We start from the raw sequence: 27,731 nt of genomic DNA, 5'->3' as shown, positions 1-27,731 counted from the left end.
AATCAGAAGATTTGAGCTCTTCTGTTCAACGTCTGAATAGAAATCAACGTACTCCCACTAACTTCTCACCGCCGCGGTTTGTTAATCACAAAGAGAGAAGTGAGGATTCAGCAGTTGTGCGGCGACCGCGGGGTTGTTGCCCCAGCAGGCAGACCAAGACAGACGGTTTTGACGCTTCAAGGTTTTGTTTTATCATCAGCGCATGTTGAAGACAGCCTCTCTGTTGTCTACAGACCAGCTGTCTCAGCAGCCCGGCCGGTGAAGCTGCCTGTTCATGGCTGGGCATCCGTTCACGTCTTTGACCAACACACACACCTCTGACTCAATCCCCTACTGTCCGCCACAGATTTTTCTCGAGGAGTCCCAGAGACAGATTCCTTGATATGATTTATACTTCCTCCCTCTCTCCCCAGCTGTCTGGATAGTCATCTCGTGTACATTTTTCCAGACGGAGGGAAAGCGTGGAGGGGTGTGGAGCACAGATGGGGGGGAGGGGAGGTGTGGATATGTTTTGGTGAAACTGTAAATCAGCTTCTTTACCAAAGGGAGTGTGTGGCAGGGAGGCGATAACATTTGAATGTAGGTCAGTGTGCACTTCTATAAACATTTTACATCAACCTCTCTGCAGGACCTTCAGGATATCCGAGACATGATTTGAAGCTGGAAAGCACTTAGGTGCTATCAGCCTGTGGAAACGCTGTGTTCGCTTCATAAGCACCCAGACTAGGCCGGGCAATAATTCAACACTGTGAAATGTTGACTTTTGGCTTCCTCAAAAACTGGGAATAAACAGGGTTTTCTTAAAGAGCAACACTTACCGAGAGTGTTTGGAAGGTCGTGCCTTTCATTTCACCTTCGTAAAGTCTAAAATACAAGAGCTCAAGTGTAAGAAATGATTGACACCATGTAAGCCTGCCTGGCTGGCTAACTAGTCTGGTAGCTCGCTTCCAAAGCTGGGAGTGGTGTTATTATCGAAGATGTCGGGTTACAAGTGAGAAAAAAAGATCCAATCAGGACTAAATGTCCACCTCATGGAGGCAGAGTGACACCTGGCGCAGATTATTGGAGTTTAAAGGCTCTGTTGGGCTTTGTATTGAGTCTAATTATTAGTTTTTCATACATTTATGGACTACATTGGAAAAAATGTGTTTTCAGCCAAACTGTCCAGCTGTATGTTTTCATGTACTTGTTTTGAAATGTGAATTTTCACTCAACACATTTTGCTTAAACTTTGAGAAACAGTCTTTTTTTGTTGTTTACTTTAAACAAGTCCTTATATGATTGCTGGCAGTGGTGGTTATATATATGGTCTCATGTTCAGAGTGCATCTTATTTCACAGAAGTTTTCCCTGCGGTTGGATACCAGCGATACGGGATTACACATCATCGATATTACATGCGTGTACGTGCCAGTACATGTTGTACAGCCAGCTCTGCTCAGGGGTGAGATGTTGCTATACTTAAGCTAAAAATAGCCCCAGATATAGATCAGTGGACATCTTGCAGAGTAAGGCGGCAGTCAATCATGTTGGAGGCTTTCATGTAATTTGTAGAGTCGTGACTTTAAAGCATTTAAAGCAGCGCTGTCTTAACAACACACTCAGGAAGCACATTTGTTCTGAATAAAAAAATATTTCACACAAACAGAACAGAGCTACAGTAGGTTTTTAAACTTTGGCCAGGTTTTATTTTTAAATCTTTATTTTTTTGTTTTTACCTACCACAGCTCTAAAGTGGTGAGAAAATGTTGACAATACTTGTGAAATGTTTTTAATTATCCAATGATATCTCAGGAGAACTTATTACCGGGTTACTACAACTGACGTATCGGCTTCATGTCAGAGTGGAGTTAATATTAAGTAAGATACTCATTTGAAGATGACAACATACAGATTTTGTCCAGGGAGGACAGATGGTTTGAGAGAGAGGTGAAAGAAGCCATGTATGTCAAACTGGAAAGACCATCCCTCAACAGAGGTGGAGGTCTGAGGCATCACCTCTCACCTGTTTACAATTCAGTCCTAAGAACTCTCCACCGAGCCACAAAAGACCTTAACGAACCCCACTGTGGCAGGGGGAGCACTAACGACCCACATAACGAGGGGGAGGAGCAACAAACCTCCAATTGAAACTCAGGTGTTAGTGGCTCCTTAAGGATATCTGGAACTCCCAACTAGTCAGTCAGAGCTGATGAAGCCTCTTGGATGAGAGGTGGAACGTCTTCAAGGAACTCAAGCAAGTCCAGTTGCTACCATTAATCTATGAGAATAACCAGGACCTGGATGACTGACAATCTTCACAGACAATATTAAGGATGTATATCGTATTGGGTAAAGTAATGTATAAGAGTACATAATGTGTTATAATTAGATGTTACGTGAGCAAAACTGTAATCTATTAAGAAATGAGTAACTAAAGCTGCAGTATAAAGCAGTAAAATAGGAAATACTCCATTAAAGTAACTTAAATTACACCACAGCACTCGAGCACATTTACTTCCTTACATTTCAAGTTACTGCAACAGCCTCACCTACGTCACCTTCTTGCTATCCACAGCGAGACAACATGCTTCATTAATACTCTTTCTCAACTATGAAATCCTCTAATTAATATCTCATTTTGCCGGCCGCTCAACTGGAAAGCCCAAAAGGACCCTGGGCTTTTGCCCCTTTCTGACCCCCCTAATACGAACCACTTGGATAGTTCAAAAACGGTGAAATGTGGAGTTATTCAGCTCCCCTTTGGATTTAAGACTCCCCCGCTTTGTTAGATTTACAGTCTGCGCTGCAGAGCCTGTACTCCCTCCTCTTCTGTTGGCCTGCTGTGAATCACAGTCCAAACCCGTGATGTCACCTCTGAGCCTCCGCTGCGACGTCATGTCGGGTTTTATTCGACAGACCTCAAACTGTGGGAGCTGTACCTTCGCGCTGTCCTCAAACAAAAGGCTATCTGTTCCTTTGCTAAAGCGTCGGGTTTCCACTCAGCCAGCGGTTCTGTTATTTATCACTGAAGCGACGGAGGAGCTGAGAGCCTCGGCCACCGTCCTTCCCTCCGCATCCTCCCTCGGCTTTGTTGTGTCAGAGGTGTGAAAGGAGCCGTTGTATCATCGCCACCATCAGCATATTTTGTATCCTGTCAACAGATTGCTCTCCCTCCGTCTTGTTGAGCCAACATATTATTCCACCAACATAAAGCATTTGAAGTCCCCTGGTCGCGTAAGACAAAAACACTCAGAGTGAACAGCTTGTGCTCAGTGCTGCTATCTATCCAACACCTCAATTAAACAAAAAAAAGAGTGGCACTGTATATGTCAACAAGTACGTGCTGCTAAATTCTAACAAACACACACAGCTCCTCTTCATAGTTTGCCTGCGTTTGGCATTTGTGTCGCAGTTGTTCAGCCTGTCCCTGTTGATGTATTTAATCATTTTTCCAGTGCCTGCAGTTTGAGCTCACAGCTGTTTGTTGGATCATCATCGAGAACACAAACTGAAGTGCTGACTGCCAGACTTCTTTTATAGCTGACAAATGCTGCGTTCAACCTGGTATGACCTATCTTTGTGGCGCTGTTTGTGGGTGTTATTTCACAGTAGATGTATTTTTTTTTTTCCCCAAGCAGCGTTATCCATTGTGCGTGCTCTCGCTGACAATCACAAGGAAGAAGTACAAGTGTTTTATATGTTTTTCTGACCTTTCTTTTTTCATAATTCATTTCATATTGTTCGTCTGTTTAAGCTTGCGGACACTTATTTACCATTTTGCAGAGAAGTTCACTTCAGTTAAACAGCTCTATTATATTGTGATAAAAACACTATTCTTTAAAACCATCATGCACAACTCTTTATTCACCAGGCATATTCCCATAAATAAATCTTTAAAAATACTAGTAATAGCCTGAAAATCCCAGCACCAGTGGGGCTTTACTGGTGTAATGCACGTGGATCACGCTGACGACGTAAAACTGCGACTTTATGCAGGATTTTGCCACTTTCCCTGGTGTACAAACACATATTCTGTCTCTGCGACCTGTGTTTATGAAATGACATCCCCGGTAATAGCCCCTCCACATAAAGCCACTGAGGTGGCATTAGCTTAGCTTGCACTTTGTCATTTCCATTGGCAAATCACATAACGGGGCGCAACTCGGAACGGCACACGAGGACACGGCCGAGCAGATCTCATAACAGCCGTAATATGATCTCTTATCTGTAATTGAGGCAGGGAGTCGGCACACGGCAGCGCGGCGTCTTACCTTGTAGTTGCGGCAGGTGGGGTTGAAGGCGTTGGTGCCGCAGGCGAACAGCGTCTCGTCGTTGCGCGGCACTAGCACTTTGATGTAGTTGTAACATTCGTCCTGTCGGGAGGAAAACAGCTTCATGTTATTGTTCATCGGGGAGCAGGTCCGTGTTGGCTCCTGGCACGCCGGCGACACAATCAAAGCAGGACTTGCAGCAGGTAGACGGTGCATTTTACTGGCTGACACACACACACACACACGGCCATTATCGTAATCCCCAGGCTGATTCTCGTGGTTTCACTGCAGCTCTAGAGTAAAACGCGATGCCAGAACCCCGGTCTGTCGTCTCCTGATGGCTGTGGTGCTGATTCTGATAAGCTACCGGCACACTACCATTACAGAACGGCGGAGAGTGAAGGAAGTTAAAACTAAGAACAACGAGGATGCGTGTGGAAGATAATACTCACGCTGTTTTTCCCTCTCACGGTGCACTTCTCCACATCCTTCGTCTTCCAAGTCAGCTTCTGAAAAAAAAAATAAACGAACAGACAGCCAACTGTCAGCTCAAAGACAAGCTGTTTCTCACCATCCCAGCTTTTGTTGCGCTTAATCGTTCAAGTGCTATTACGAGACAGCTGTGATGAAGATCTCATTAATTTCAATAAACTGTAGCGCAGAAAAACAAACAAACGGAGAAATATCGGGGATGCCTGCGGCGGCCTGAGTCAGTGGGCAGCTGAAACATTGTGGCTCGCTTGTGATAAAAAAAATAATAATAAATAAAAAAACCACTCTGAGAATGTGCACATGCAGTGGAACACAAAAAGATCCTCGTTTCACTTCACTGTCTATATGATGAGGAGTCAGTTAGCCACAATTAACCCACTGGTCAGAAGTCCTGCCCTCGTTCTGCACACACAACAACTGCTGTTACAGAAAAACATCCATCAGCTTGTTAACAAGCTCGGCCAGCTGAAGGATTAATGTGCTTCCATCCGCCGTCAGCTAATTTACTGACCAAATTTTCTCGGAGCTCATCGATACCTCGGAGAATACTCCGTTATGTACACTCCTGTTTCACTCCGGCTCCTTCAGTCAACAACTCCCAGCAGGACGCGAGCAGACAGAAGCTTGACGTCTCACTCGGTGACGCGTCGTGGTGCTATGGGATGGCCTCCGAGCACCAGCAGGCAGATCGGCTGCTGTAGTCCGAGGTTGAGATGGATCTTTTGAGGTTTGAGACTTGAAGTATTTGATTTTCAATGCTGATTTGACCATTTAAATGTATAGTTAAGCTGAAAATGACTCATACTCATGCCAAATTTTGATTTATAGTGGATTTATATTTGCCCAAAATGACAAAGAAGTGACCAAAGACATTGCGTTAGAGACATTATTGATGCAAGTTTTGACTCAAATGGTCACGTCCAAAACTATTCATACCCCTTGTAATCGTCGCACACAGGAATCAAAGCGATTCTATAACTGCTGTCGATCTTTTTGCGTGTCTCCGTTGGGATTCTGATCACTCCTCACGCAGGTTGTCGAGGCTGGAAGGCTTTTCTCTGCCGTCACTCATCTCTTCAGTTCGCAACTTTCTCGATGGGATTCAGGTCCGGACTCCGTCTGGGCCGCTCCAAAACGTTGAGAATGTTTTCTGTTAACCGTTTCTCAACCACTTTGGCTGTATGTTTCAGATCAATGTCTTGCTGGAATTTCCGATGCTGCCCAAGGCCAAGTTATTTTTCTGCAGACTGCTTGAAGTTTTCCTCCAGAATCCTAATGCAGCGCTCCTCTCTCATAGTGCTGTTTACTCTGACAAGGTGCCTGGCCCACTGGCTGAGAAAACAAACCGAGCAACGCTTCTTCTTTCTTTTGCCAAACGAAGGCTGTGTCCCTACATCCAAGCAACTTCACGTTTTTATCTCATCTGACCACAGAATTGATGAACAAAAGCTTTCTTTCTCATCCAGGTGAACTATTGCAAAGGCCAGGGGAGGTTTTATGCGTCTGTCTTGTGGAGTTCGGTGTCCATGGAGACCACCGTCTGCCTTGAGATGCTGCTATCAGCACTGCTCAGATTCACGAGGATGGTCTTGGTGCAGATTTTTGGGTTTTTCTTGGCCTTGACCATTCCTACCAAGTGGTCACTCTTGGCTTTATAATTACGACCTATGAGGAGACCCACGATGTGGAACTTCTTGTACTTTATGCACTGTGGCCACTGGCACCGGAAAACACTTGGAAATGGCTTTAAAGCCTTTTTTCCCGTCTTGCGAGCAGACACGCTGCGACTCTCTCTCGGTAATGGACTCTAATAGGAAGCTCACTAAACTCTGGTTAGAGAGCCACAACCTAATCAAGTTATAGTGCATTTGAATGCTGTAGAACATGGAAGAAATTACCAGGGCCATTTGGAACGATATCAAAGCTTCTTTTTTTCTTGTATGTCATTTCCAGCCAGAAGAAACCTCACAGTCAAATTGTCAGTATAAATTAAAATTGAGCATGGGGATGAATAGTCTTGGTCCTAATTGAGAAGCTGTTTTTTGTACAGACACATTTTCTTGTCTTGATTCTATGTCTGTATTTATATAGTTTGCATGGACATGTTCCTGCTTTGTACAAATACTTCAAATCTGTTTTAACCTGCTGTCCCTACTGAATGAGGAACAACATCTAAATTTGCATCAAAAACAAAAATGCAAACAAAAACAAAGTCCAAGTCCAGAGCCTTCCATGCTCACAAAGCCAGAGAGTCTTCCCGTTCACCCCTCAGCTCCAGCCTCACAATAAGCCAGCCTGTTTTAAAATACATTTTGATTCCTTATTGGAGCTGAAGTTTCACTTTTCTTGGACCATGAGCCCCTGAAATGCAATTTATCCCAGAGGCCCCTTGTTCTCTTTTTCTCAGCGCCGGCTTTCGATTTTGTCGGATAGCTTTCAGTCCAGCAGTCAAATCAGAAAGTACTTGGAACAGGTGAATTCAACTACAAGGTGGACGGAAAGACCGGCAGCATTCTTGATGAAGAAGAGACGTGCTCCTCTTGTGAAGGGATTCCTGTTTTACGACTACAAAAGCACAGACATTTCTTTTCCATTTCCGCTGTCTATGATAAGTATAAAAGGGGATATATTAAAGAATACAGCTGCTGTTGTTCTTTATTCTCCTTCTTGTCAACAGATCTCATAAACAGATCAGAACCAAGCATGTGTCGATATTTCTCTCAGTATTTTCTGGCTGCCGGACCTCGTCTGTGCCACGTGGCCTCAAAGCACATCGTTGAGGGTGAAAGTACTTAGAAACAGGCTGGGATACGTGGAATGGAGTTAGGAAACTAGAAGACGTAACCACATTACCGATGCATTCAGTAAAAATGGGGATTATTGGTAGGAATACAATAGACTAAAGGATGAAATGCGACAACCTCAGGATTGTCCAAAGTCACGTCTTTGGCAAGAGACACTCGCTTTTCAGTCTCTGTCAAAGCAGCAACAAGATCCATACGAGCACCTCCAAAAAAACAAAAGAAGTATTTCCCACATTTACGCACGGCATTGCGTCATTTATTAGGCTACTCAATTCTAAATTATCCCTGACATAGAGACAGGACCAATCAGGATGTACCAGTAAATGGCACTGTGTGCTTTACTTCAGACAGATGAGCTGTCCCACACATACCCCTTTTCTATCAAACTGGTTCCAGTGCTGGTTCGGAGCCGGTGCCTGACTTAGCACCAGTTCTTTGTGTTTTCACCGCCTAGGCACCGGCTCCAGGCTTTCAAAACTGGTGCACTGCGGCCACCGACAGCAGCTAGTGCGGCCTGCTATGTGGGACGTTCAGGGAACATCGTAAATTGTAGCATCTATCAATAAGAAAATGTTCAGCAAATCATATGTTTAGCCTGTGACAAGGTGGGAAGTGTGATAAAGTTGGTTGCACCGGTGAAAAAAAAAGTCTGGAGTCCTGCGTGGACTTCCGTGTGGCACCAGCGTTGTTCAGTAAACGGCTACGTATGGCGTGGCTCTAACTTGGCTCCTTGTCGATGGAAAAGCAATCGATCGTTGGAAAAGCCTGATTTGAACCAACTAAGCACTGGAACTAGCACCGGGTTGTTCCTTTTGGTGGAAAAGGGGCAACAGTGTCCTAGTTTATCAGCTGGTCCAACATTTAGGACAGAGGTGCCGCCCTCAGGAAATATTTTTCTGCCAAGTTAAGCATTTTATGTCCATTTCGCCCTCACAGCAGGATACTGGTGGTGACATCATTGGATGTTTCTTATGAATATGACCTTTCTGATTATTAGAGTAACCAAAAAAATATGCAATAGTGGCAATAAAAACAAGTTTAAGATACGCTAAGTTGTTGTAGTTATAGAAATTAGACTGTCAGCTACACAGTCAGCAGATTTGGCCTAATAATGTTAATTATTGACCCTAATAGGCATTGCATTATGGGTGAGCCTTTTATCTTCCCTTTACATATAATAAAGGAGAATACAGGTAGGATGAGTCAAATCTAAGCATCATAAATGCCGCTCACTGATATGTTTTTGATATTGGTGGAGCTCTATGAACCAGGAGATTAAAAGACATGCTGCATTTGGGATACACAGGCAGCCCTTGTTAGCAGGATTGATTTACTGTCTGTTTTGATCGTTGATCGAGATTCTTTGTCAGCAAGAAAAGCAGAATATTGCCCGGCTTATCCTGTAAGCCCAGATGTCCTTGGCGCTACAGGGTGTTGCACATCTTTGATTTGTTTGATTGTCACATTTTGCATAAAACATAAGCTGATCTATCCACAGAACAATACGAGCAGTAAGCCCAGCGAGAATTGTCCCAACCTGTTATTTTGTAATCAGCATATAACAGACTACTTGTTGTTTCTGATTTTAAAGCCGCCACTTTTCCCCACAGGTCTTTGTGTGGGACACCTCTGGCGCGACTTTGTGCAGATCTGTCACGATTCAGCAGGAGTCAGCATTATGGTAATAGGTCTTGCCTTGTCCACGCTCGATTTGGTTTACTAATAATTACTTATGGCCACCCAGGCCCGGGGAGATCAGTGAAGGGGAGAATGTGAATGAGCGCCTGGTGTGAAAAATGAAGAGGGGCTTTAAAAAATGAGCCCGCACGAAGGAATGGATCTGTGATGAAGAGGACACACCATTTTCTGGTGATATGAGTCAGTCACACACTAACGATCGAGCTCAGATGGATAACAGGAATAGGAGAGGCAGAATGTGGGTAAAGTCTTTAATAATTTTCCACTCGGTTCCTGCTGTCACACTGGAGGCGGCAGAGGTTTGAGTGAACGGCTGAAAAATGCATCCTATAACAATATTCATTATTTAAGTTCTCATATAACTGGAAGAAAAAAACATAAACATTACAGTGCTCAGAAGTTCCCCTTTTCTTTGTGCCACGGCCTGCCCCCTAATCAATAGTTTAGATCCCCTCGACATGGAGTGGTGGCCTTATCAGAATGAATATCTGTGTTTGGCACTAATCTAAATACAAGCAAACAAAAGTCCAGGCCTCGGAGGGTTTTTATTTAAGTGCAATCATGTTTGACAAATGAGATTCAGATAGGAGGGAGCATGGCACTTCAAAAGCAACAAGAGCGCCGCTCCACTTGTAGTGGATATATGTCTGAAGAGAGATTGCTTAATACTTGAATGAAAAGGCAGACCAAGGGTAGAAGGGAAAATAATGAGATACAAACATTACGGGAGATCTTTTTTCTGTAAAAACATATTACATTTCAGGAAAAACAAGAACTCAAACGGCGAATAAAGAGCACTGGTTTGCATTAAGCCCTTCTTTAAATCTTTTAGGTCTATCTGTACGGCTGATATATTACCCAGACTATCACTATTGACAAGAAAAACTCCATGCTCACTTATGTGAAAGTCTTTACCGTTCAGCTTATATTTAATAACTGCTGAATCCCAAAACCTATTTTAACATTAAACAGCCAAAATTTGTCAAGCAAGGCTGGTAAATCATATATTATTGGTATTGATTCTGGAGGATCAAGAGATCAAACACTACCTAAATGTCAGAGTCTTAGACTAAGACTTGGCCTTGGAAGTTTTTTAATGATGGAAATCAAGCGACCACTCTCCAGGTTAGAGAGCAAACGGCACGAACACGCTTCACAGTAAATAATATGCCAGCACATAAATGGATATCGACCCAAACTCCTGTATCAATTAAAAGTTAGGCGTCGGGCCCAAACATGTATAATTCTGACACAGACGGCGCTCTGAAAGGCAACGAGGTGAACACGCCAGACGATTTTCAATCATGTTAGCTGACAGACTTTCCTACCTGCTGTGGGATTATCTGCTCAGATGAGGTGGCAAGATTGATGGCAAACACATGGTCTCTGCAAGAGAGGGAGAGTCAGGACATTAGCAGGGCCATCTCCACATGCTTCCTGTCAGCCCCGATGCTTTCTGAATGCAAAGCTCCGTAAGCCTCTGATCCAACCATTTCACCAAAACCTGCCTTCCAAAAAAATAAAATAAAAAAATCTCCCATTTCGCTCAATAGGATTGATCACAGCTGTTCAACAACACAGGCTGGGAGGTGGATTAACAGGCAAACTTTATTGGCTTTTTGGCTTCAGGACCTCACAGAAGTTTTCCGACACCAGAAGTTTTCCAACTATCGACAAAGCCCCATATGAATCACTTTGAGAAGTGAGGCATGCACTTTGTTGTATGCAGCTGTGGAAAACATAAGCCAATTTGCGTGCATTAAATATCTCCATACCTTTTTGGATATGGTTCTTGGCAGCGGGAGCGCTGCAGTTTGAGACAAAGCCAAAAGCTATAGCAGGGTTTATTTTTGCACAATGAAAATAAGGGAAGGAGGTACAACCTTGTACTTTTAAGATAATTAACCTACGACATCTCGATGGAGAGGGAGCAGAGTGAGAGATGCACTAGAAACACTACTCATTTGTTTATTTCCATTTATTTTTTTCTTAAGGGGTTTTAGGAATCATTTGCACCTTAAATCCTAAAGTGCCTGCTGCCTGTGCTGTTTCTATAACGCGCATCTTGCTGGATGACGACTGCGAGCCAAATCCACTTAAGGGTACAAATAAACAAACCTGAGATTCCAAAGGTTCTGCCAAAGCTGCAAACATGAAAGCAGTTTTGTGTTTAGATGCTGCCTAAGATGTGTTAAAGTTTCAGTTTGGGTGCGTTTGCCTTATGGAAGGATTACATTTCCAAAACTCTCTCGGCTTTCCAGACCCTATCAAAGATTTTGCAGATAAATATCCAGTAATTCCTGCTGCCACGTTTATTTCTCGTCACATTTTACCCCCTTTAGTGTCTTTGCGGCGTCTGTTCACATCTTTTCTGTTGTCTTTTGCCACAGATTTATAGCAGTTTGCACATTTTGTCCATGTTTTCTTTCTCTTTGGTGCCCGTTTGCCTCTTCAGCTGCTATTAGTGTAAATAAGACCTGAATTGACTTGCGCTTAATTAACTTTATGGTTAAATAAAAGGCAAACAACTAGCTGCATTGTTTATATAATCAAATCGATTCTTCGGGGTTTGTTGGCTGCTGATCAAGCTGTGCAAGAGCTCCACAGATACGAGGTCTGGGAGCTGGAAACTTGTGATCAGAACTTTTTGCATTAATGGACGAAACAAGCAGGAACAAGAATACACAGTAATGAAAAAAAGCTTTGTGCAGCGATGTACATGAACTCATATGATCAGACTTGTACACAGAGGTTAACATTGTGTGTATAAGTGTGTAAGAGATTAGCATCATTAGCTATCACTCTGTAAAACCTGCACATGTAGGTAACAAAGAAAGCAGTGTGCAAATATTTATAGTGTGAACAGCTCGTGCACATGAAGGGTTCGTCAACAGTCGGGTTATCAGCCTCGGTAAACAATACTTAACATCAGATCATGTTAAATTAGCAGGCGAGAACTGATGACTGACCGGGCGGCGATGTAGAGCATGTGGTTGATCCTCAGCATCCTCTGGAAGTCCAGACCCAGGCGGACAGTGTCATTGTCTGACATGAGCCCCTGGAAGCTGGGGTAGAGGTAGGAGGCTGCATGGGTCAAAACAAGGAGAGAAGAAGAAGACATTGTTCATAACACCACCAGATACCTGAAATCCCCCCCGCTCAGTAAAGATTAGAAGTCATGGGACTAACACATGACTTTCCTTTGCAAATAACAGTTTCTAACAAAACCTCAAACTGGAAAAGAAAAACACGACTCAGCCCAGACAATTCACTGCGAAACGATGGAAATGAAAGCAATCAGCTTCTGCTCTGTTGTCATATGTCAATGCTATAACAAACAACTGTTTGGCAGTTTCACATTTATAAAAAAGGCAGTAGGAAAACATTTATCCACAGTGTTATTTGCAATTTAAGAAACACTAAGCGAAGGTTACAATTTGCCCTATTGTGCTCAAAACCCGAACATACACTGTATGCTAATGTGCACTTGTGGAGGTGGATGAGCAGGAGAAGAAAATAGCATCCTGAGCTGCAAATTAGGTAGTCGTGTCATAGAAGTCAATCTGATTTAAATAAATGGCTCCTGGTAAGCATTTCTGAACAGACACGTCTGGGGAATATGCCAAGTGAGGACAAGGAAACAAATCAAAAGCATCTCAATGGAGAGTCTGTTGTCTGGTCAACCCACATTTAAATAGCAAACATCTGTCTCCCAGGTCACTGAAGTCCAACTTACTGCCGTCTTGAATGCAATTTAAATGCCTTAACCTGGCTAAAGCGCACTTAAAATTCTCCATTATGAACGACACCAAAATATACAATTCAATGGAAATCAGGCGTGTTCATGCATAAACAAACTGTGTGTGCGCGGAGCAGCACAAAAACTGTTAGATAAGATGAAGTGAGGGAAGCGGTGCAAAGAGAAACGGTGATATAATTTCAACTATGTTGCTCTCTCCATCCTCCTCTACTGCATGTTAATTCCATCCTGTCTTCTCCTGCTCAAACAACAGACTAACTCACTGGAGGGAAATGCTAATTTAAACAATAGGAGATGGTGCCCGATACTTTAAATAACAAAATGACAGCCAGTCAGTAGAAGGACATGCCTGGCAAAAGCGTGATTAAAAAAAAAAAAAAGAAGAAGAAAGAAAAAAAAAAAAAAAAGGATGCTTGAGGCAAAAACAAAATTAGCCTGCCTCAAAACTGACACCAGGCTGTCTTCCACATCACACAGACAGCTTCCCCTGCTGCTCGCTTATTTATTTATTTATTTATTTTCCAACCAAGCAAAGATTCAGCTCAAGGCCATAGCGCTTTGGGTCTGTAAAGTACTGTATTAAGTGCCCTCCAGCCTCCCATCTGACCTGGGCTGCTGCTGAATTAGCAATCCCCGCTAGAAATACACCACAATCTCAAATTAGTCTCTCTACAGGGAGCCGTACGCTCCCTTAACCACTCGTCTCGAATCGACTGTTTAAAGATTTAAACGCCTAATGTCTGGCTGAGTGCTGGACCTTGCTGTGCTGTCTGGTGAAGAGATTCCCAGTGGCTCGCCGGCCCGCCCTGCTATCCTCCCCCCGGCAAATGAGGATTTCTAATTACACTTCGGCACTTCACATCCTATAAAGTTTGGGGGCAGCTGGGCCACCGCTCCAGGCAAAGTCCAGAAGCAGGTGATGGACCACGGAGTTATTTAAGATCCAAGAAACATGCGTAGCTCTACGGGCCAATCGAACCGGAAGCCTGCGTTCAGACCAGCACCGGCACAAAAACGGATCACTCATTTCAGTGAGGCCACAATCAATGCTCCCAACAGCTAAAGTAAGCCGGCTCAACATCCGACCTACAGCACATTAAATTAACAGCCACAGCAAATAAACCTTCAGTCGATTCTTTATCTTACACGACAGCAAACGGAACATTTTTAGCTTCTCAGAAATTGTGAGAAGCATTTTTCATTCTTGCTTTTTTTCTCCCCAAATCGCACCGATGATTAATCACTCAGAAAGACGCTTCGCAGAATAATAGCTGATCATAATAACATCACTGAGCTCTGCACTTTGGCGGTGCACGCTGCATATCCTGTTTACCTCAACAAGGCGCTGCTCAAAACATCAACAAAAAATGCAATGCAGCTGAGTGCAGCAGCCAACTCGCATTGCAATTTTTTTGATAATGGCAGAAAAAGTCACAACACAGCCATTATGAATGACGCATTGTGGCTTCACAGAGATGCTCCGGCCTACATATCACATTCTCCAGACATCAGGGCAGACGCTTGTTTGGCAAAGACTACAGTCATTTTTTTTTTTCAGTGGAGGAGAAATGCCAGAATTACCATTCCCGCTAAAATCACGACTCGCACCGCAAACGCAACATCCGTCAAAAATAATCGCAATATTTTATTTTAATTTTTTTATTTCACATACTCTGCCCCAACCTCAACAGCCCAGACAGAGATAAAATAATTGCCACAGTGGTACCTTTCCAGGGTTGTAAAATGCATTGTGAGCGGTTATATAGTGCTTTGGCATTTCATAAGCTGTAAACTCAGGGATGTATTTCTTCAACTGCACCTCCTGGATTGTGATTCATTTTCTCACCGAGTGCCGAGAGAAAAAAGTTGACATCAATTAAAGGCTTTGTGTGTATGTCAAGGCAGCAGCAGTGCGCTGCCCTACATGAGAAACAGTCTGCAAAGGGTACAGGTACACAACAAACCACTGGAATCAAGTCATAACAGCGGCTTTCAGCTACACCTTGTAAAAGAGACGGACCTTCATATGTTCTCCTGACTCGACTGCAGAACTTGTGGCGACGGACAGGTTTGCATTAAAAGTTTACCTTCAGTGAAATCATCTTGGTTTTGATAAATCAGCCCTCCTCAACATATCACTCGACTCCAATTATCAAAACAGGAACATGAAAGCATATTTATCAACAGCTTCTGTATGAATCGCTTCAGAATAAAATATCTGCACCGGCTCTCTAAATTTGTCAAACGCAGACAGCCTGCAGTCAGTCACTACAGGGCCTGATGCTGGATCTGGAGTCGTCTGCCCGCTCTCCAAAAGGAGGAGTCACTTCCATTTGATTTCATAGACTTTGCCGTGACGAAGTGCTGCGATTCATAATGGATGTCTCGCAGAGTTTTGAGGGACCTTGTGCCATGCTGTCACCTGCTGGAAGCAGAGGTGACAAATTGTTCTCATTACACCTGGGACGGAGCTCCACATATAGCACTATTAGCGCAGCTATTTCTGCTAATGGTTGCGTTACTCTCTTCCAGATAGATCAATTACAGTGTGTGGGCCATGGTCTCGGCCACCTCTTAAATCAATTATGGGCCATTACATTTAGCAGCCAAGACCTCTCCTGTAGACCTCCCAAGTGATTGGGTGCCATTGATGAGTCCCCGGGGTTGTCCGATGAGGCAGTGTCTTGAGTGTGTCATAGAGTCTGCCCGGTCAAAATCGGATCTTGCGTTGCACTGGCTAATAACTCAACGTTAGCCTCCATCAGCTGTCACTGATAGATTGCTGTGATATCATGGCATACAGTTAATAAGTGGAAATGAAGGATTCCAAGGAAATTGTAACACAAATGAACTAAATGAGGTAAAAATAATAAAAACATAAATCGAATCAATATTTCATGAACAACTTTAAATTACCAGTTGCATATGGTAGGTGCACCTGCTCTCAGTTCTGTCAAGATATTCAACAAGCAGGGCTTTCCAGGTATCTAGGTGACTTCCCAACAATAATATTGTTGATTTAGGCTGCGTCAGTGACGAGGATAGCTCGTTGTCATGATCAAGAATCTAAACATTTAAAGTCCATAAAGCTCAGTCCTGTGTGTCAACATCTGAGATCTCTTTCATAGGTGGTCCAAAACGAGAACTAAACGTCTCCTTTTGGTGGATGCCATGTTATTACACACTAATCAAGACAAGTAAACACGATTAGATGACATCCTTTGGACTGACATGCAGGTCATTTAGTAGCCAGTTTTTGTGACTGTAGTCTTTGCTGCGTGGAAGAAAAATTAACTCAAATTCTGCTGACTACAGTTTGACTGACAGCTTTCACACGAGCCTGAATCAACCCAGAGTCTGTTTGCACCAACCTGACCAGGTCAGAAGTGCCTCAAGTCCCACCTGCTGTTTGTTTTGTCTTTTGTCTTTAGTCAGTTTAGGTTCACATTGACTGTATGCATCTACAAGCAAGCGAGATGTTGAAAAAAGCTAGCAAACGTGCAAGTATAAGCGTCCCTCAGCCCCGACTGGGACTTGTGTTTCCATGCAAAGCTGAAACGCCTTTTTTTTTTCATGGTACGACAACAGAACAAGAATAATTACATTAATAAATACCCCAGCAGCCGAATCCACCTCCACAACCCAACGCAGCCTTAAACACATCCACCTCACTAAGCCGTGCTCCCCAGTGCTGAGGTATAACGCCTTGGTGACCCTCGCTCCGGTTCTCCAGTTTTACATGTGCTCCTGCAGCGGGGATCGCCATGGCAACCCAACACATTTTGAACTTACATTCTCTGCCCACGATGCTGATCGGTTCCAGGTCTTGGGGGAACGGCGTGGCTCCTGAGGACAGCTGAGGTAAGAAGGCGACTAAGGTGAGAGCCAGGACGGCTGGTGGGACGGGTCGAGGCGAGCCGGGCATCAGCCTCATTTTGGCACAAGATGAGGCCTCACCAGAAACACATGGCCCGCGGCAGATCCACCCAACCCACCTGGAACGAGACACAAGGATATCAGGGTTACATGAGCGTTACATCTGACACATCTCGGTGTTATTACGCAGCCAGCAGCACCTTCACAGAACTCAGATGGATGAACCTTCATCAGGTTGCTGCACAAGGATGCGTCCTCATCATCGTCGATATTAAAGTGCAGCAATTACATAATTGAAGAACGACGGCAGCAAAGTTTAACGGTGGCAGCTAACGTTCCTATTAGCATGCAACGCTTTGTGTCAATGCGGCAATGTGATTGAGAGTCCGCTGAACCACTGAGATGCAAGAGTGCAAACACACACATAAAAAAAGAGGTAGATGGAGTCGCAGAGAGAACCAGAGAAAGAAAGAGAAGCAGCCAGGAGAGGAGGGAGGCTCCCGAGGCCCTGACCGCCAGGACACCTGCCACATTTACTGCCCACCAACGTCTTTCACAGGTGATGTAATTAAAACTTTGTCCGCACCAGAAAAAAAACACCCTGCACAGTCCGCCGTGACACCGGGTCCTGATGGGAGCTTTTAATTAGAAAGGTTAGAGGTCTGTATGGTTAAATATCACCACCCACATCAGCTAGAAGAGGAGGCTGTATCGAGAAAAAATGGGTCTCCGAGCAAAACGTCTGTTCAGCCAGGATGTTACCAAGGTTTTACAAACACAAAGAGGCTTGACACACACTATTTCTAACCTAAGAACATGGATTTAACATTTAACTGAGTGTTAATAGAGGAGGAGAAAGCAGGAGTAGCAGCAGCAAGGAGCTCAGTCCTGTTGTGTGCAGACTGAATGAACTGCCAAAGGGATAACAGAGTTTACCTATTGTGAGCGACAGGTCACGGACACACATGATTGGAGAGCCGCCTAACGAACTGAAATGACAATTAGGAGAGCTGAAAAGTCTGGGCTTTAAATGTGCAGTAGTGTGGATGTGGCCGCCACATGTGTTAACTCTACATTGACCTGTTCATTCAACACAGGCTGGCACCGGATGCAGCTCTTCATAACTCAACATAATAATCAATTTAGACGCTCAGGGATAGAAGAAAAAAAACAAGTGAAAGTATGAATAATGGAGACAAATGAACACTTTACGCTAAATGGTAAAATATTTCATTTATAAAGTATTAGTGAGAGGATAAACATGAGTAAAGTTAAGGCTGCATAACATCCAGAGAACTGCCAAAGTTAGAGAATCTTCTGTATTTGTTGCTTCAATATGAACCCAGTTTACAGTCGTGACTCGATAATCCGACACTAAATGTAAAACCTTCTCAGCAAAGATGTTGGATTGTCAAGACGGAGGTCGAGATACAAGGAGGGCTTGATGCTGGAAGGCTCATTTGTTGTTAATTATTGTTCATAGTTGTTATAATAACTAGTGTATTGTTAGAACACTACACATCGCTAGATTTCACGCCTAATTGACCGTTGTGCTTGTGCACGTTCCGGACACTTCCACCCCGTGGCAGCGCTCTGACGGGGTGGAAGTGTCCAGAACACACAGGCAGTACTTGGCTGCTGATGCTAGTTTAGTTAGCGCTCACACTTCTGTTTCCACCATCGGTGGCGGCGGGGGAGTGGCAGATACGCTCCACCGTTACCATCCATGTTTACTTCCATAAACACTGAGCGCGCTCGCTGCGTGTGACGTCGTCGTGTCCTCTTCTGCGCATGCGGGACACTTTTGGGTCGTATGAAGTTCACACAGCAGATCACATACAAGTCGCATTGAACTGGAAACGTGAAGGAAGTCACAAAGAAATCCTCATTGAGCATCAAGTCCTGCAGTGTGAACGTAGCCAATCTGTGGGATTGTTCAGTCAGATAATACGCCGTCATCCTGATTGGTGACATTAAATGTCATGTCGGAGTCAGAATCCAAGGCTGTCGCTATGTTAAGGCTGTTTTTAATGGGTTTCGTTTGTTTTTCCTGAAAACCTGTCGGATAGCAAAGTTTAGGATTGTTAAGGGTCGGATTATCGAGTCACGACTGTATTTTATCCACAACTAGATCGGAAGCAAAACACACAAAGTGGGGACACGTGACAATCCACCAGGCTCCCTTCATATCAGTCAGTGCAGCAGCAGGGTTTTATAATGTAGTTACTGCATCTGTGACTCTGAACACCTGCTGCCAAACACACACATGTACAAACATATTATTAAAAAAATAAATAAGTTGGCTGGTAAACAGAAAGTGATTCATTCATTGTGTTACTATCAGACACAGACAGAAGAATTTGTTTTGCATAATTACAGAAGCAACTCAGCGGGTGGACAAAGGGTGCTGCCACTAAAATCAGATTCTGCCAACAGAAAAGTCAGAACGAAATGTTATAATACCGCAGAGAATACCTGACAATGATCTCAAAGGAACGCCGAACGAAACAAACAAAAAAACAGTGATGACAGGTTACCGTGCAGCGATGTTCCAACCTCATCCACCTGCGTGAATTCAAAGTTACGTATTTCCATTTTTAATAAATTGACAAAAGAGCTCTGAGAATAGTTCTCTTAAAAAAAAAAAAAGTTTCACCAGAAGTTGAAGTGGAGTGTCTGTGTGGGAATAATTACCAGCTCTAGACATTGTGCACGAGGCCGAGATTATGCATGAATGTTAATTTCCACATCTGTTTGAAATTTGAGGAAAGAGACAGTAGCAGATGGATGGAAGGGGGATTTGTTGAAACCGACTTCAAACTGTGATGACCTGCGCTCCCCGCCAATTTATTAAGGGCAATGTGTCCTCCACAGGGGTTCTTACAAGCCCTCCCAAGTTTATGTACTGTGTCGCTTGGCAGTGAGACTTGGGCCACATGGTTTTAAGTGGGAGCAGAAAATTAAGTCAATAGAGACATGAACTCTCATCAATATTGATAATAGTCTGCTTCATTTAAATGCAGGGGAGAAAGCTGCATTTAGCAATGAGGTCAAGCGATGATCACAACGCCATAAATCGACGGGAGTGGGCGAGTGTCTGCTTGTGTTTACTTTGTGAATTACAACAGCCTGAGGCAGTACGAGGGTATTATACCTGATGGATTAGCCTCATCTGCAATGATTTGGACGTCTTTTTTTTGTTTTTTTGTCTTGCCAGGGAGGACAGTTATTTAAAACAAACACTTTATATATAGTGGTCCAAAAAAAACAACAACAACAAATCCACTAGAAAACTCCCTTAAAAGTCAAAAAGCTTCAGGGCAGAACTTTGGTGTCAAACGCCGATCCAAATGTCAAAAGAAGTATATCAGCGATTCACCTCTTCGCTTTATGAATATGCATAGACAGCCGCCCAAAAAGCACAAGCAGCACATCCGGGAAACGCTGCATCCTTGTGAGGAAGTAAGGGAGAGATCCTTTATTGACAGCCTACTTAGCTAAAGGAAGACAGCCAGCAGAGTGTGATGATGATGCATGCAAAACAAGACAACCATGGTGAATACAAGAGCTTATGCAAGACCAGTCATACTCTGAAAGTCAGGGTAACACCTCTGCTACAAGCCAAGACACACAGAGCACGCAGTCTGCTGATGACTTCATCATTATCCCGAGCTGCTGCTGCTGCTGCTGGAGACATTTTGCAAACCTTAGTGCTTTAGAAAGTTCACTTGAGGAACTGCACAATGACAGGTGGAGAGAGGAGGGGTTTGTCTTCAGGCCAAATTCAGGATTAAAAAAGAAAAAACCATTGCCTTTTCATCACAGCTCTTTAAAAAAAAAAGTGCAGACACATGGGCACACATCATCACCGACACACTACGATAAACAAAAACAACCTCCTTTGGCTGCCACTTGCTTGTAAAACCGGTTAGTCTGAACTGTCATGGCCATTTTCCAGAGAGGAATCAGTCAAAAAAAAAAGGGAGTTGGCTGAGCAAAAACACACAGAGGTCTGTGACGGTGTAAGAACAAATGAACGAGCTGTCGGGCTCAAGAGAAATGCTGCGTCACGATCTGATGCGTCACCGTCGGATTTCAAATATTCTCAAATATTAACATGGTAGACAGAAGAACCTACGTCTTGGGGTGAGAAGGACAACAAAGTTTAAGTCTTGCAATAGAAGTAAACTAAATATTTCTGCCCCTTGTGTGCTGTGGTTTGTTCAGCACGCAACACGTCCGACGCCTTCCTTGTTTTCAAGCTCATGCTATGTAGCTGCGGTTTCTGTACTAACAAGGGACATTAAGCAAATATGTCGAGAATTGAAACTTGGCGCTGATTGGATTTTTTGTCTAATTTATTTAGACACTTTATGAATTGCAAAACGAAAGCTGTTGACGTGGCGCAGAGGTCAGTGCCGGGTTAATGTGTGGCGACATCTGGTCCCGGTCAGCCACTTTAACCTCAGTGTGGTGCAGCGCTGCGGTTCTGCTCTGGACATCCTCCATGCACCCCAAAAGTTTAAACCTTTCCTCAGCGTTTGCATATGTATCCCTTTACATCAAAGCTGATTTACTTGCCGTCTTTGTCTAACGTGTATCAAGGTCAGATCATTCCTTTGCACTTCATTATTTTTATTCATTTGTGTAAAATTTGGTTTTTGATCTGCACTTATATCCAAAGAAGCTTTACAGTGTGTTTCTCATTCACCCATTCACACACCAATGGCGACACAGCTGCCATTGGGAGCAACTTCAAGTTCAGTGTCTTGCCCAGGGACACTTAGAGGGGATCGAACCGCCAACCTTGCGACTGGAGGACAACCCGCTCTACCACCTGAGCCACAGCCGCCCATCGATGTGTTAAAAGTAAAGTGATTACGGTTGTGAATGGGGCTGTAAACTCTTAGCAAGGTGGTTAAATTCAAATTAAACCTTTATTAAATATAGATCAAACATTATCAATATGGACTAGGGGGGAAAAAATAAGTAAATAAATAAAAAAATCACAACACCGAGCTCAAACTTCAACACAATTTTAATACTCTAAGAGGATTTTCGATGGAAAAGGTTGTCGAGAAAAAAACATGTTTTCAAAAATATGGTATTAAAAAAGTCACCAATTTGCCATTTGCACCAAAATTACACCATCGCACAAGACACCAAGTCCTAGTTCATGTCCATCAACACAGCGTACATTTTGCCGCACAACCTATGAGGTTTAGTAAAATGGCCGCCTGTCCCATTCGACCCTTTAGACACGATTGGGTGCCGATAAGCTCCCATGTTTACCTTCCATGTAAGTGTGTCAGCAACACAAACCCCCGCCCCCCCGTGGAATTGCGAACTTTCTTAATTTAACCTCACACAATCAGTTAATGACTTTCTATGCAGTCTGCGGAGAGAGCGGCCGGCCGACGAGCTGACAGCTGTCGAAGGGAAATAAGCCACTGCTTATCCCCATCCCATGTTTGCTCTCTGTGTTCTAGGGTTTGGACAGGAGGGCTCGGATCATTTTGTTTTTAATGAACTGGACTCGCTAAGCCATCCGAGAGACATTGGCAGTTGGGCGTCTTCGGAGGATAGGGGTTTCTGGGACGCCGGGGCATTCCATTGATTATCTGACATTCATTTGGATTAGCCAACAACGCTGTGTCTGTGGATTGATAAGATGTATTCACAGAATTTCGGCCTTTTTTTTTATTGAGTTAATGCATAAATGAGACTGAAATAATAAGAGATCTTAGGCTTTATTGGCGGCCACGGACGAGGCCGTGGAGACATTTAAATTCACACATAAACTCCTGCAAGTAAATTTTTACATTCCACACTCCCCACTTGGCGAGCGATAACAGCCCCATAAAAAGTCACATTTAAAATCTAAATTCTAATTTTATCCTCAATCAACTGCATTGCACTGCATGCACCTGTCAACTCCTGGGATTTCTATTTTCTGCCAACACCTGCTGCACACGGCTAAACAGCGCAGCGTAATCCTGATGCACAACTGCCCTCCGATATTCCCCGACCTCACCGCTGCTTCAGTGGTGGGGAGGCTAATCCAATCGCTTTTGATAGCCACAGAATAGAGTATACCTCTCACCTCACACCTCTGTGCAGTTGGATATCTCTGAGCACCCTGGCTGCAGAATTCTTCTTAAGCCACACCACCCCCCCACTCTGACATATTTGCGGTACACAATGGGCGGCATAATGAGCGAGCAGATCCCTGGACTCCTCAAATAATTTCAGACACAATTAGCCACATTAGCCTCTGCTCTCAGCAGGCCGCTACGAAATAGGCTTTCATTCTGGGTGCTGTGATAACACCCTGAATGTGGCGACCAGATGATAAGTCAAGCGCAAGGCATGTTGGAGGACGCAACATTTAAGTTTTATAAAGCGACAGAGATCTACCAAGGAAAGTAAGGAGGACAAAACAGACCTCAACTGTCAGATATAAGAGAGGTGATATTCTATAACGTGGTACCTTGAGATACATCCAGTCTGTCTGTGGCGCCACGTACACAACTACGATTAATCTACGAGGATAACCATGACCTGGATGACTGACAATCTTCACAGACATTCATGTATTCCAACAACAAACGCTGCAGCAGCACATACCTTTAAAACAGCCATATAAACCGATCTGCCACAACTTATTCAGCTGCTTAATGTTGTGTTGGTTCCCTTTGTGCCGCCAAAACTACTCCGTCCCTCCGGGGCATGGATGCAGGACTTGTGGGGGTGTCTTGTGGTTTTGGCAGGGGGGCGATGGAAGCAAATATTTTGTGTCCTGTGGTTTGCGGAGTGGGGCCTTGGTGATACAGGCTTGTTCTGGTGCATCTCATGGAAGCTTAATCAGAATGGGATCTGGGAGTTTTGGAAGCTTTTGGTTGTGCTCCTCAAGCTGAGCTGAGCAGCTTTTGGAGTGCGGTGGGACGAACGTGGGGGGTGTGCTACGGTGTTCAGGGTGGTGGTAAATGTCAGGTGTCACAGCAAAACATTGTAACAAGACAACCAATGTCAGACACTGAACACGTCACCGGTTTGTCGACTGTCGTGGCTGATCAGAGTAGAATAGATCTATTGGGTCTCCACCTCCACCCACCCTCCATCCTCCCGCCAGCTTGAGCTCATTAGCTGCAATAATTCAGTCACACATGTTGGAGCCACAGTCTGAAGAAGAACAAGGCTACAGAGAGCCCCACCCCACAAGTAAACTGGATTAGTTCCTGAGATTTGTCTCATATGGAACCCTGGAGTGCAGTTTAAAGGTAGAAATGCTCAGCTGTGGCGTTGACCACTTTTTCCACTCGCGATGCGTCTTCCAGCACATAATAAACACCATATGGGAATAATACAAAAGGTAAAAGCTTGATTGGAGGGGGCCGTTAAGAAATAATGCCTGGGTGTCAAGCTGTCTGGTTTCCTTTGCTTTGCCAGAACCAGTGAGGCTTTCGCCTGATGATGTTTGTGTCAAAACAACCACATGGGAATTTTAATGTGACGGGAGGAAAAACAGCACATGATATAAACGGTGAGTGGTGAGACAAACATTGCATTGTTGAGTCCTGAGATATATTGTCCCTCCCCAAACTCCTTTTGGAGGGTTCATCAGACCACCAATCTCACTGCAGTCCCATGACACAAATCACACAGCTCATCACCATCTGGACAGAGTTGCTTTTCTCCCGCACTCACATCCTCCTCTTGTTGGACTTCGCTGTGCGCACACAGCCACAGCTGACATTCAAACCCAACAGATGATGAGAAAAACTAAATTTCCCAAAGGTTCACATACATGTAATGCAGTTAGCGAATATTGACCACGAATATTCTTCCCTTTACCTGAAGGTTATTTCAACTCTGCTCTTAACCCTTCCAAGGAGGAGAAACTTTGCTAATTAGATTTCCAGTGGCTAACCACGTAGACGTCGTCATGGCAAATTGGAATTGGGATCAAGGAGCCTTGAGCAATAATTGAGAGAACAACCCCCACAGGACAGCGAGGTGCATTCCCTGGGCCGGTTCTCAGGAGTTCTCAGACGGGTGTTAGACTCGGTGCAAGTGAGTTCATGCTAGTGTATTTACGATCTAGCTCCAATTAAGAAATCCTTTAAAAGCACTATTAAAACATCTACTTTTATGAAGACCTGTAGCCTTCTAGCCGGCTCTGGTTTTTTTTTTTTTTGGTCAAATGGATGTACACTGAAATAATGAGTTGAACATTAGACCTTCACACCTTGATGGACCACTGATAGAAACGGCATTTATATATTTACACAAAAAGATAATTTCCATAAGTCTTATGTCTGTAATGCTACTTTCACTCTTCAAGCAGCTGCCAGACTTTAGCCCTCCAGTGTTACCTGTCGCTGACCGGGCAGATGCTGCATACGAGCGCTCGGCTCAGCTGAGACATCTAAGCTGGGCTGATGAATACAAACATGTCAGATAAAGGAGCTGGGGATTTCGATGTATTTCAAAGGCCCTGCAGTGGCAAAAAAACAGAAATGGCTCCAGGGGATCACTGTGGCAACATTTTAAAAAGTCCATTAGCATCCCTGGTCGAAGAGGAGTGATGGCTGGCTTCTTGCATTTTACCGAGAATAGAAAATCAATGGTCCCTGTAGTCCTTTAGTTCTTGGATTAGTATGTCAACTGCCTGGTGTCAGTATAATGTAGTCTCATTCTCACAGTGTCTGCTCTGTGCCATGGCAGGGAGAGGGCAAGATGGCATCCAGGATGAGATGTGTCTGTCAGGGGAGGTTGGGACCTTCCTTGCCATCAATGCCACTCAGTGTGTTCCCCGGGGAGTGCTGCTTTAACCTCAGTGCCCACAGAGTTCAGACAAGTGATGGGTAGTCCTGTCGCAGAGGCCATTGATTGTCACCCCGTGTCAGACAACTCGGCTCTGTCCTCATCGAAGAATCCCCACAGATTAGAGTGTGGTTTATACTCGCGCTTCCGTGGCAGATCTTCAGAGAATTGATATCAAAGTAAAACCAAGATGACAGCAAGAGGCAACAAAAGTTCTGGAAACTGTTTCGGCTCTTTACTTAAACACTGTCAGCCGCGAGAGCACGGATGCAGATGCCGGTGTCTCGCCGAGCATCCAGAATGGATAACCTCAGCTGCTTCGTACATGGGCATCACTCTGAGGGAAAAGTAGCATCGCCTCCAGTCAGGCCTGCTCTCAGGACTTCTTTCTACAGACAGCGAGTTGGCCAGACTTCACACAGAGGGATCTATGCAGGACTCAGACAGTGAGACGGTTCTCTGATCGATCTGCAAAACCGCTGCAGGCATCATCCATCGTCTTCATGTCTATTTGCAATGGGCGAGAAAAAAAAAAAAAAAAAAGCCCAAAGGGCTATCTGTGGAAGAAGGATCAGGCCTGCACCAGTGAAATCCTCTTTATTCATCTGCCTCCTGTTAATTATTTACATTCATCTTCAGAGAGGCCTATAATTCCCCCAACCATTCTGTGCTCCCCGTCAGTCAGGATCCACCTTCAATCTCCACCGGTCCTTATGGCATTTAAAACGAGCCTCACCCCGGGGTCACCTAATCAAACACATCAGTTTAAAATATGCCGGGCAGCGATGGCGCTAACCCATCTCCTTCATCTCTCCCTTTTTTCCTCTTCATATATAAATGTGAATGTTAACTACCCGATTCTCCTTTCAATCTCTCGGTCATCAATAATTCAGAATGTTATTGAGAAACACTACCTGAACCCTGTATTGACAGAAATCCAAGCGCTGTCATTCCCTCAAGGGCGTCATAATTGGATACCCCAAGAGGCTACCGATGCGAAATGCAGAGCGAGAGGGGAAAGCGGGCTAAGTGTTGTTGTTTGCTGTATTTTGTGCGTTTCCATTTTTTACCTTTCTATTTCGGGGACTCCAATCTGACCTCGCAGCTCGAGTCGGCCAACTTATCGACTTGAGGACCGTCCCCTGGGAACGTTTAGAGGTGGGTGAGTAAGTGTTTGAGCATCCGAACTTTGCAGACTGGAATTGCGAAGGAAATCACTGAACTAAGGTCGGCTGTGGTGTTTTATAAACTGGTGAAGATGTTTGCTTCACACACAAAAAAAGTCAAAATGCATCGCGAAGCCCCGTGCAAAACGAAAGCAGCCAAGATCTGCATAACATCAGCGAAGGGTCACAAACAGGTGTTTCCCTGACACGGTTTTACCTGTAGATGGATTTATCTGCATGCACATCATGGAAATACCGTGTTCTGCTGCTGTTGTCTGCTCCCAGACTAAACCAATGAAGCAAAGTGCTGATAAAAAGGAGCAGATGTAATCTCCTGTCCGAGAACACCTTACGCTGAGCCTGTCGCGATTAACGCAGAACCGCCGACCCTCTACAAGGGCATTAAAAGAGGCAGTCGGATGCGAGAGACAACAGACCAGGCGGGCTTAAAACGTGCTAATATTTAATCAAGTACGGTGAAAAAAGACGGGAGAGAGTGTTGCCAGGAGATGAGGCTTCAGTCCAAACTAAAGCTAAGATGCTGCTGTCAGTTTGGGCTTCGAGTCAAAATAATAAAAAAAGTGGCTGTTTAAAGGTGATGTTTGTTGGTCCCCGTTGAAATCCCTGAGGCGCAGAAACAACCTCACGGGAAGGGAAGAGCTGAGAGGTTTGTCTGCACTCCTTTGAGCTGATTTGATTTGCGATTGTGCCAACACGTTTATTTGCGTGTTAAGGTCATATCAGTAAAACCAATTAATACTTTGATCCCACTGTGTGTAGGGGTTTTTCTCCAGGCTTGGCTCGGCGGGGACCCTGATTGTGCTGTCAGTGCAGAAGGCAGAAAACACTCAAAATAA

General features: G+C 44.2%; 1 protein-coding gene across 2 annotated transcripts in view; it reads right to left on the bottom strand.

Moving 5' to 3' along the window:
• sema6cb (semaphorin 6Cb) overlaps nucleotides 1–27,731 on the bottom strand; it is a 175,078-nt gene that overhangs the window by 58,281 nt on the left and 89,066 nt on the right. For both annotated transcript variants that reach the window (XM_008286116.1, XM_008286117.1), the window contains exons 5-9: nucleotides 16,799–17,001; nucleotides 12,216–12,330; nucleotides 10,575–10,632; nucleotides 4,705–4,761; nucleotides 4,253–4,354 (exon numbers count right to left, since the gene is read on the bottom strand). In XM_008286116.1, the coding sequence (XP_008284338.1) occupies nucleotides 4,253–4,354; nucleotides 4,705–4,761; nucleotides 10,575–10,632; nucleotides 12,216–12,330; nucleotides 16,799–16,940 (474 nt within the window). In that variant the 5' untranslated portion in view covers nucleotides 16,941–17,001. The remainder of the gene's footprint in view (nucleotides 1–4,252; nucleotides 4,355–4,704; nucleotides 4,762–10,574; nucleotides 10,633–12,215; nucleotides 12,331–16,798; nucleotides 17,002–27,731) is intronic.

Source organism: Stegastes partitus, unplaced genomic scaffold (assembly GCF_000690725.1).
Source record: "Stegastes partitus isolate 25-593 unplaced genomic scaffold, Stegastes_partitus-1.0.2 Scaffold434, whole genome shotgun sequence".
Lineage (NCBI taxonomy): Eukaryota > Metazoa > Chordata > Actinopteri > Pomacentridae > Stegastes > Stegastes partitus.
The sequence above is the reverse complement of the archived record's forward strand: the minus strand, read 5'-3'. Positions and strand labels throughout refer to the sequence as shown.